The sequence below is a fragment of the Salarias fasciatus genome (assembly GCF_902148845.1).
Source record: "Salarias fasciatus chromosome 7 unlocalized genomic scaffold, fSalaFa1.1 super_scaffold_4, whole genome shotgun sequence".
NCBI classification, from domain to species: domain Eukaryota; kingdom Metazoa; phylum Chordata; class Actinopteri; order Blenniiformes; family Blenniidae; genus Salarias; species Salarias fasciatus.
In genome coordinates, this window is record NW_021941229.1 from 9271911 (window position 1) to 9282585 (window position 10675).

Sequence of the window (10675 nt, forward strand, 5' to 3'; positions counted from 1 at the left end):
AAAACTGACTGATGTTCTCAGTAAATGTAATGGCGGGAGGGGAGATGACGTTTTCTTTGGATACATTGTGTTGTTGGGTCTCTTCTTGTGTCAAGCCGAACCAATGGGTGTGTGTGTGTGTGTGAGAGAGTCATACGGACTCGTACTCTCTCTCCCAGGCTGTGTATCTGCTCATCAGGTTCCTGGCGGAGGGTTTGGTGTGTGCGATCACTTCCAGGAAGTCCGCTGAGGTGACAGTTTCTAGCTGGATGGAGGGCATGTCGGTGTCTGTGGTGAAAGAGACGATGTTTTGCTTGACTCGTTCCAATAAACTCTGTATTTCTGTGTGTGTGTCGTCCTACCGTCCTGGTGTGACTCCAGGGCATCAAAGATCTTGCGAACTGGCCTCATGGCCGCCTCTTTACACACCAATCGGACGTCAGAGCCGGAGTAGCCCTCGGTCTCCTGACACACAAACACAATGTGGTCAAAATGAAGTAATGTTTTAGCAAGGCGATCGTCGCACCTCTGACAGCAGCTGATAGTCCAGGTCAGTCCGGAGCTCCACCCCTCCTGGAGAGCTGACGGGAGGCAGCCAGTGAGAGATCATGGCCTGACGGGCCGGCAGGGAGGGAAGACTAACCAAGATCCTCTTCTCCAGCCTCCTCAGCATGGCGTGGTCAAGCTCCCTGAGAGAGGAGTGGAAACAGGAAAGAAGTAAAAGGAAGATTTGTGTTTTAAAAACTCCTCCAGGTGGTCGGTATGTTACCAGGGCAGGTTGGAGGCAGCGAGTACAAACACGAGGTCCTCTGATCGGGCCAGGCCGTCCATCTGCACCAGCAGCTCCGTCTTCATCCTGCGGCTTCCTTCATGCTCTCCTCTGAGAAAAACACACTCGTGTTTAAACTGTTTTCCAAACCAAGCATCGTGTTTCCTGGAAGAGGCGCTCACCCCGTCCCGCTCCCTCTCTGGCTCATCACAGACTCCAGCTCGTCCAGGAAGATGGTGGATGGCGCGTGGTACCGGGCCAGCTCAAACAGAACCTGCTCACACACGAACCGGTTGAACATACAAACTGAAGCGTGAAGCAGTTTGTTCTGATCCCAGCGAAGCGAGAAACCCACCCGGACCAGTTTCTCAGAGTCTCCCCTCCACTTGCTGACGATGCTGGAGGCTGAGATGTTGAAGAAGGTAGTCTTACACTCGGTCGCCACGGCCTTGGCCAGGAGCGTCTTACCCGTGCCTGCGTGACATGATCAGAAATCTGACAGGAGACGTCGCTGTCCAGGGTGCTGATGGGAACATTTTCCTTACCTGGTGGACCATAAAGCAGCAAGCCCTTCCATGGAGACAGGATGCCTGTAAACAACTGGGGATACTATAGAGAGCGAGAGAAAAGAAGAGTGTAACTGAAGTGAGAAAAGCAGGGAGAAATATCTGAATGAAACTTCCGTGGCAATAAAACCCGTCTGACTTAAAACAACACACCCGATAACTAAAAGTTCAATAGAGGAAATCTTCAAAACTGCAAACGTGCATTTCACCAGCTGAGCTGTGTGCAAGGAAAGCTGACAACATTTGATGCATCGCTGCGAAAACCACGCGCTGCAGATTAGTCTGCATTTTCGGTGGCAGGCGGAGGCCGAGTCAAATCACCACGATGACCTTATACCAAGCAGAATGAATAATAATGGAGACAAAAGTTAGGGACGGTGGAGATGCGGAGGGACAGTTTTATTCAATAAAACGGGGCGGCACGAAGATCCGGAGGCAGGATAGACACATCAGTCCTCATCTCTGTCTGTAAATGTCAAGAGGATGCAGACAACCTGATTTGTTGTCATCATATCCATGAGAAAGGTCTGGGTGATGATGATAGAAGTGTGTATTTTCTCTGCGTGCGTGTGTGTGTGTGCCAGCTTTTATCTACACGCCCAGGCAAAATTGTGTGAACGTGGTATAATAAATTCTGCAGGGCATTTCACGTGTGTGTGTTATCTCCCTTCTCGTCCTGTCTATCCATCTATGTATGGGCGCTGGCGTATTATCCCAGATATGGATTTAATGTCAGTCTAATAGACTGGCCTGACCCCGCTGCCCTCCTTCTCTTTAAGCCCTTTAAAGGAGATGTATTCAGAATCGAAGACGGGCGAGCGACGCTGAAATACCAGCTTGCTCGGGCAGCGGCCGCACCTTAATGGGATAAACGACGGCCTCTTTGACTAATCGCTTGGCATCCTCCAGACCGATGATGTCCTCCCACCGCACGTTGGGGCTGTGCAAATAGATGTCCTTTAGGGGGAAACACACACACACAGAACACAGAGTGAGGGATGCATGTAGACAAGACACACACACACATTAGGCTTGCGTAAATAGGTGTCCTTTAGAGTAAGACACTGGATAAGGGATATGGATAGAGCCTGGGCCTTCATTAATAGGACAGCTCCATTTATTCATCACGAAGCTCTTTATTGCTCTCTAGTGGACACAGTCAGCATCCTCACATCATTTTCAGTGACTGAAGTCAAAAGGAAATCTGTGTGTTTGTGTGTGTGTAGTACCCTGCTGATGATAGAGGCCAGTTCCTTCATCTCAACATTCATCCCCGAAAAGCCACTGAGCGGCTTCAGCAGCCGTTCCTGCAACATAAAGGCATCGCTGCAGTTAAAGGCACGGCGCTTTAAGCAATGTAACAGCTTTAGTTCTCCAGTGTTTTGGTCCTGCTGTGCAGTTAGTTACCATATGGTCTGAGTCAAGGCCCTCTCTCCTGACGGCGTCGTTCATCGAAGCTTTGCCCTCGGTCGTCTGCTCACAAGACAACACACACATTCAGAAGAAGCCCAGACACTCATTCATTTGGATTTCTTGTCTTGAATGAGTCCTCCCGCTGGACCATTGTCCCTTTTAATGATAAGTATACAGGAGCAAAGCTCTATTTCCTTCCTGCTGGATTCTAAACTAAATTTGTGAGCTCCATCCATCCCATCAACACATCCTTAGAAGGATTAGACTGTATGAGCAGATCTTACATGTGAAGCTGAAGCAGGTGTTAGAAATACTGAAAAACGTCAGACTCCTCAGACTTACTGTGTGCCAGTTATCTAAAAATGATTAAAGACAAATTTGGAAGACTTATATAACCCTGTTGTGTTTTATTCCATACTGTTATTTTATTTTCTCAATATGGATTCTGCCTTTTTTTTCCAGACAAGCACCATGTTGCAAATAAAAAGAAGGATCTGTTGTGGCCGATTGTGAAAGCCTGAAAAGGATAAAATATTCAGACAGAGGTGAATATTTAAGAAGATAAATGTATGTGCAACAAGTGTAGAATAATCCCATTTTATTTGAAAGATTGAACAAAGTTCATGAGTAAATAAAAAGGGAGAAACATGTGATTAAAAATCAATGGAATTTATAATAAGGATAAGTGTGATTCATGTATGGAGTAACAGTGCTATGGAAAAAACTACTGCTGAGTCAGAAGAACTGACAAATACATTCATTAAATGTAAAAAAAATGCATTTATTTACAAGGATATTTAAAAAAGCACAAACAAATCGGGAATATGGTGAATAACAAAATGTGCTTCAAATGTATTCCTACTTTTTCACATTTACATTAAATTATTTCAAGTATGTTTTTCAGCAAAACATTTTGAATGTCTGACTGCATTTAAAGCATGATTTTAATTTTTAAATCCCTACATCTGACTGTCGCTGCATTCATTTTTCAGGTCTTTTTTGTGATTCATCCACAAATGTATCTGCATTTAACCCTTATTTTTCATGGTCAGCTTTAACTGCACATCTCAGTATTTTTGTATTTATTCTCATTGATAGATTTCTGACTTTTTTTGAACTGAATTTATCTTTGGGTAACAGCATTACCTTCCTGTTGCTGACGGCCTCCCCAGCCGGTCCGTTTCTCAGGGATGACACATTGAGACCAAACTCTGTCAGCTCTGGCTGAACGGGGACGCCGCTCTGCTCCTGTCACGGGAGTTTCAGTGTCAACATAATCCATTGTGTGAATATAATAGTAAACTCATACTTAAAGTTTTTCGCTGCACATTTGAATGGAGAACTGCAATTTTCCTCTTGGATCCGTTCCCAGACTGAGGGCGTGTAGCCGGGCTGATCTTAGGAAGAGGCTTCACAGCTGAACAGGGACTCCTGGGAATCAGAACAACATGAGGAACTGATCAAACCTCCATTTTTTTTTGCAGCGTAATTTAAGGATGATGTGTGACGATAGTTGTGAAATTAAAGTAAACGTTAGATTTAAAACCTGGACTGACTCACCTCTTGACTCCACCACTTTTTGCATGTCTGCCTTCACCTTCACACACAACAACAACACATAAACATGTAATATATTAAGATATATGTGTGATACTGTTACACTGTATCACACAAAGCAGTGATTTTTAGAGGATTACGATAAAAATGATCCCCCCCAAAGCCTAAAACTTCAGTGTTGCTCAGTCTTGTGGAAATGTGTGTGTACCCGACTCTGCTCCTCTTCGGATGAGTTTGGGATACTTCTGGAACTTGACGTAGTGATAACTCTCATACTCCATCAACACCATCTCCAGATCGATGTTGTCACAGACCTCGAACCTCCTCACGCCTCCATTCGTCTCCTGGTCCAAGGCCAGAGCTGTTGCCACGTAGCTGGTGGAGCCGGAGAAAGCCCCACACACCCCGTGAACATCAGAAAGTAATATAGCCAAGGTCAATGACATCTGCTGTCCCCGATGATTTACTTTCAATGGCTTTTCTTGATGAATTGCTTGTCTCTCTCTCTCTCTCACTCTCTCGCTCACAGAGACACACAAACACACCACTCTTGACCATTTGAGGGCTTGTTACTATGAATACAATACAAAGTGGCAACTTGACTTGAATTCCTCCTCAAATGTGCAATGTAAATTTACGATGCAACAATAGAAATAACATCCAAATCTAAACTCCCAACTGACCCTTGTTCGAGCAGGTGGTGATAAATCAGGATGAGGAGGTTCTTCTTCCTCGTCTCGGTCTTCAGTTCATCCTATACAGTTGGCACAACAACACTGAAATCAGTCCTGAGGCCCGGCAGCACTGATGTCTGTTGTACAATGATGCGCAGTAATGATGAGATAAACACTTTGACTTGTTAAACAGAAAGGAGAGGTGGTGTAATCCATCCATCTTCTCTATGGATTCATTCAACTCACGAGCAATAAAATGAAAGTAACAACCACTGCACCAATGAGCAAATGTATGAGTTCCTCGGTTTGTTGTGAATAAACTTAAACATTAAAAGTGAGACAGTTAGACCGTAGCCAGGAATATTGTCATAATTCTTCTTCTCTGTCTCTCTCTTTTTGTTTTAGCTGATATCTAGAACTGAAAGCATTAGCAGAGTTGAGTTCCACATCACATGAAGTGCAGAAACCAGATAATGACAACAACACATATTACACCTTCCAAACAAAAACACTGTGATCACTATTTACAGAGAGTGTATTTTTCTATTTTTGCTTTCACAAAAACTGCAAAAAAAAAAAACAAAAAACAAACGAAAATACTTGAGATGTTTCTGTTAATGCACAAAACATAAAATATCTCGAACTTTAACTTTGTAAATGAGAAAGGTTTAGTGTTTTGATATTTGTAGTGAAAAGGAGCGCTTTATGAGAGGGATGGAGTGACACGTGTGTCCAGCAGAGGGCACTAAAGCACCATAAAAAAAAGTCACCAGGAGGTGTTTCGGATTGACTGGTGTTCCTGCTAACTGGACTCACTTCCGGTCATGTCCCTCGTTACTGCCGGTAACAGTAGATTTTTAAAAACGGCAGAAATTCGTGGCTGTCCTGCTGAGGAACATTTAATCGCATTCCCATAGATGATTTCAAAGTGTCATGCCTTTTGTGCTTCTTGTTTAATCATATGATGTTATGTTAGCAGCAACGACGGACACGAAAGAAAGTCGATCATCAGTAAACAAGGAAACCACTTAATCCGAAACACCGGTAACCAGGCAACCACTGGACGCGGATTAGTTTTGTACTAAATGAAGGTATAACTAGCATGGCAGGCTACATGCGAAATATGAGAATGATTCCACGGACTTTGCTTTGTTATACACGCGCACAAGAGATAATATTTACTATTAACCTATACCTGTCACTTCAAGCTGTAAATGCTCCTTCATAAGCTAGAAGTTGAGAACTCGCTGTCGTTTTCATCTGAAAGTTGTTAGAAAATAAAACAAACACGAACATCAGTCCACTCACCGCCTCCCGGGCTTGATGGGCGATTTTTATCGATTGATAGGAAAGTTCCATTACGGCTGTGGGAAACTTCGTGAGTCTGTGTGTTGGTCGGTTGCTGCAGTCGCCTTGTGAGGCTGCAGTTGACCCCTCCGGGCCACCGTACCTTTATGTGAACAATGCAGATAATTATTCAAAGAATGGCTCTGAATAAAGTCATCGGATTTTACCTTTTATATTCTTGTTAATTCTTTCTTTAATCAGAAGTAATGATGAAGAACATATATCTACCCAGTAAAGTGTTTTTGAGGCAAATCCAGTGTTATCAAACCTCAAGTTAAGATGCTTGACATAATCGCTCACTTTTCATTCACATCACTATGAGACTGAAACAAATTGCTCTATACTGGACCGGAAATCCTGATGATGTATGTGGGATTTCACGTTTGTTGCATTGTAAGATGCATTGACTTGCATTGTAAGATTTTGGCTGCTGAAGCCTTAATTCTCACTGCACATTCTTAGACTGGAGAGAGGAAACATACAGCAAATAAAGACTCAAGTTTACATTTATTCAGCTACATGCAACAACACCTGGAACGTTTTCACCCAAATTTCAAGTCTCTTGCTTCTCTGGTATTGCTCACGGTCCCGGAACAGAGACCGATCCTTTGCTAGTTCAGCTTGAAGCCCTTCGTTGTGGCCCGCCTTTATGCATAGTTCTACTGCCTTTATCCTACATCAGGGGTCAGCAACTTGATTTGGCGTCGGGCCACTTTTTTGTTTTGAGCCAACCAACCAACCGAACCAGTTGCACCAACACAGTAGTTGTGCAAATCTCTTTGGCCTGCACCAAATTCCTTGGGCTGAAATTATGCTCTCGCTCAACTGCACGTCCTTATCTTAGAAACAAAATTCACACCACTTCCAGACTGATCTTGTTTTGGTGTTTGTGACAATTCATAAAAACAGACCAGAACTATTTTACTCCAAAAACATTTATTTTTCTTGCACTGTCAGTTTTAATCTGTACCTTCAATAAATTGCACATCTGCTCCAATAATCTGTTCACAGTTCCAGCATTCATCTGAGAGCTCACTGCTGATGCTGCTGGAAAATAAACCGATTAGCGCCCGTCTGCACCTTGCTGCAGCATATTCCTACTTCAGTGGAAACTGTAAGTGGTTCTTGATTAGTTTAGCAAACAGTCCATATATGAGGTTTTTTTTATCGTTGCAGGTACAAACCTTGGGCAGCAGGGATTTGGTTTTACATAGATGTGAAAAATAACACAATTACATTGTTGCTCAGTAAGATGTGGTAAAATGGAGCTTCTCCCACAAGTTGAGGTCAGAGCAAACTTCAATCTTGAAAAGCACCATAATGAAGAAACAGAATAGCTTGGGTGTGCATCTGGAGTTACTTATATTGCATCCATCAACAGCACATGTATACAAACATTCATGTGCATGACTACTTCTGTGCATGTTTTCTTGGCATTCAGAAAAAAAATCTCGACACAGACACAAACTCCTTGGACACACTCACGTTATTCTGCCACTCAGTTACACTTAAAGCGAGAGTCGAGCGCTGAAAGTTGCTCTGAAGTGAATCCATGCTGCATACTAACCTACAATGGGACAATTACAGCACAGGACAGCAGAGACCTCAGGTATAGAACAGTAATTTTCTCTAAACAGCTTCTTGCTTTTCTTGAATTTAAAATGCACTGCCTCATTCATGCAATATGTGGTGTAAATTCTCCTATCAATAGTTTAAAAAGACAGACTCTGGAAACCACACATATGATTAGCTGTTGTACATAAACCTGCTTTGACAGTAAAAAGGTTAATCTTGAACATCAAGTCCACAGATGTGGGATTGTTAGAAAAAAAAAAACAATTCAAAGTTTTACCTTTGTTTAAAATTTGCTGCTGCACTAAGACCCTGAAGAAGATGAGCACAAGACAGTAAACTAGAAAAATAAAATTTCACCTGTTTCTCATCTTACAAGAACCCGCTATGAAACATAACACGAGCATTTTCTGGTTTTTCTTAGTGCATCTTTTCATTTTTAAGCGTTTCCCCCAAATAACCATAGTGCAAAAGAGTGTGCAGTGGTGAATGAAGAGACTGAAAGAGACTTCACATGCATATAGACGGGAAACTGCCATCACTGAATTAAACCATAACTTTGGCTTTGCAATAATTTGTCAAATTAGGCATTGCATGTTTAAAAGTAGTTCACTGAACTTCAAATGTACGAGATCAGCAACCTAATTATCTGTGACTGTGATATGTTGCTAAAAAAGTTAATATTCCAAAAACTAGTCAAAATGGTATCTCAAATTTACTGAGGCAAACTGTAAAAGCTCAATTCTTAGAGGATGATATTGAAATAATATGATCATTAACACGTAAAGATGCTGGTTGTTTAAGGATTTGACCATTTCCGCTGGAGGTTGAATCAGAATAAAAATGCTTTCTGAGGTTTGTGATTTTGGGCAGTTTTAAAATAGCATCACCTCTCACTGAAAATTTTAGATGTTGACTTTGAATTGATCAGCGTATCATCCCCCCCCCCCCCCCCTCCTCAGATGGCAAAATTTTGGGGTGACGCATGTTACGTTTGCACCCGAATCGCTGCCGTGTCTTAAAACAGTCCCGCCTCCGTGAGCATGGTGCCGGCTTCCAGCAGCAGAGCCTTGGCGTACACTCGCAAGATGTAGAACATGGTGACGAAGTCCTGGGTGCTGAACACCGTGTCTGCCAGAGCAAAGCCCAGCGTGGAGGGGATGAAGCCTCTGCCGTACTCCACCATCCACGTCCCTGCGCTCCACTGCACCGACGTGGCCTCTCCCACACCGTGCACAATGGTGTCGCCTGTGGGGGAAAAGTGTGGAAGTAGAGGAAGAAATAATAGACCGTAAACATGAATAAAATTCAAAAGCGCCGAGTCGAGTGTTAACAGCTTACCAGGATAGTAGATTTCACTTTTGGTTGTTCCCTCTTTCCACTGTCTGAAGGTGCCAGAGATGACGGTGTCAGAGATCTCAGCCCAGTAGCGACCTGAAGACAGCAGAGCAACTGTAATCTGACTGCATTTTCTTTCAGCTCCACATTTCTGTCTAGAAACTTGCAACAGTGTTTCCCCAAATACACACACAAACCTCATAACAACGGTGAAGTATTTATAATGTTTGATGGAAACAGGAAATCTAAGGTTGACCTCAGCTTCCTTTACCTGAGTGTCCTCCCGTGTCCACTGCAGTCCCGAACAGCAGTAAGTACTCAGTGAGAGAAGCATGGAGCAGACACATGGAGCCCATCCAGCCTCCGGCATTCACAAACACCCACTGCAGGTCTTCGTCTGGCAGGATGTGTCCAGGATACCTATCATTTGTTTTAAACAATGTAGCATTGTTAAGCTGTCATCATGACTTCCTGTTTTTTTTTTTATTTGTTGGCATATTCCATGTGAAGCCACAGCTGCTCCTGTTTGACAAGTTACAAAATGCTCCAGTTGTAATGTTTTGTAGACATTTCAGTGTATTCTGCATAACTGAAAATGACTTTATGTTGAGACTACAGTCATTTTTATGACCAGTTGTTTTTGAAAGCATATAGTTAGCGTGACAACAAAGTAAAACCTTGGAGAGTAAAATTAAAAGTTATGGTGAGACTATCAGTAAGATGGAATTGGACTGCATGTTCCCCCTGAGCTAAAATCAGTTTGACACCCCTGATCTTGAGCATTGCAGTGCACAGAGAGGTTCACAGCACTGACACTGATTTCACCAGGCTGTGTGGTTTGGAAGAGATAAGAACCCCCAGTGTCTATGAACGCTCCTGGCTGCAGATATAAGCATCGTGCACAATAAAAGTCGCTCTTACCTTTTCCTCAGCTCAACCACCACTTTCAGGAAAGCCTGCTCGTGGTCCTGTCCTGAGAACAGACAGGGGAATCAGACCGTTTCGAAGACTTCAAGTCCTGACCTGGTTTGCTCTCGCTGGCTGGCTCACCTGCGTACTGTTTGGCCAGTTTGGAAATGTCTTCTTGGTCGAAAACATACTGCTTTGAGGCCATCCAGTGCCGCAGCAGCAGCACGCCCACGACGGAGGCTGCGAGGAACACAAGCAATCTTAAAATCATCCTTCTGGTGAACAATGGCCTCAGCAAGAGTTTTAGAGCAGCGGCCACATGCAGGCAGACGGGTCAACAGGCTGGGGAGGCGTGAAGCGCACACTCCGCTTCTTCCTGGTTAGCAGGGGGCGGGGCTTAGCGGCTCAGCCAATCATAGATCGAGGTTGTCGCCTTCTCAGCAGCATCTACTGGGTTGCCAGTCAAGAATAAAAACCCCTCTTTTCAATTTAATTTCTTTTGTATATTTCTTGAAGGGTTTTTTTAATTAAACATTTCCAATTTTTATTTG

General features: G+C 43.4%; 2 protein-coding genes across 2 annotated transcripts; both read right to left on the bottom strand.

The window, feature by feature from the left end:
• Positions 1 to 6: 6 nt before the first annotated feature.
• On the bottom strand, positions 7 to 6357 carry katnal2 (katanin p60 subunit A-like 2). Its single transcript, XM_030085460.1, has 16 exons — positions 6267 to 6357; positions 4968 to 5038; positions 4493 to 4659; positions 4288 to 4324; positions 4056 to 4158; positions 3874 to 3975; positions 2722 to 2787; positions 2544 to 2621; positions 2173 to 2271; positions 1294 to 1357; positions 1104 to 1222; positions 931 to 1022; positions 749 to 859; positions 506 to 668; positions 342 to 444; positions 7 to 267 (listed from the first exon to the last, which is right to left on the bottom strand). The coding sequence occupies exons 1-16, from the start codon at positions 6315 to 6317 to the stop codon at positions 131 to 133; spliced, it is 1563 nt and encodes a 520-aa protein (XP_029941320.1). The 5' UTR covers positions 6318 to 6357; the 3' UTR covers positions 7 to 130.
• A 559-nt stretch (positions 6358 to 6916) lies between these two features.
• On the bottom strand, positions 6917 to 10458 carry sigmar1 (sigma non-opioid intracellular receptor 1). The gene is made up of 5 exons (XM_030085274.1): positions 10266 to 10458; positions 10137 to 10188; positions 9487 to 9635; positions 9219 to 9311; positions 6917 to 9125 (listed from the first exon to the last, which is right to left on the bottom strand). Exons 1-5 carry the CDS (start codon positions 10393 to 10395, stop codon positions 8896 to 8898), a joined length of 654 nt encoding a protein of 217 aa, XP_029941134.1. The 5' UTR covers positions 10396 to 10458; the 3' UTR covers positions 6917 to 8895.
• Between the last annotated feature and the right edge of the window lie 217 nt (positions 10459 to 10675).

What these genes read in the sequence shown, in the direction of transcription:
- katnal2 (XM_030085460.1), bottom strand. Translation starts at nt 6,317, where the DNA reads ATGGAACTTTCCTATCAATCGATAAAAATCGCCCATCAAGCCCGGGAG. An exon ending in CAGAGAGGGAGCGGGACGGG is followed by an intron (nt 860 to 930) that starts GTGAGCGCCTCT and finishes TGTTTTTCTCAG; the next exon opens with AGGAGAGCATGAAGGAAGCC. An exon ending in GCTGCCTCCAACCTGCCCTG is followed by an intron (nt 669 to 748) that starts GTAACATACCGA and finishes CTCCTCTCTCAG; the next exon opens with GGAGCTTGACCACGCCATGC.
- sigmar1 (XM_030085274.1), bottom strand. Translation starts at nt 10,395, where the DNA reads ATGATTTTAAGATTGCTTGTGTTCCTCGCAGCCTCCGTCGTGGGCGTG. An exon ending in ACTGGCCAAACAGTACGCAG is followed by an intron (nt 10,189 to 10,265) that starts GTGAGCCAGCCA and finishes GTCTGTTCTCAG; the next exon opens with GACAGGACCACGAGCAGGCT. An exon ending in GGACACGGGAGGACACTCAG is followed by an intron (nt 9,312 to 9,486) that starts GTAAAGGAAGCT and finishes TGCTGTCTTCAG; the next exon opens with GTCGCTACTGGGCTGAGATC.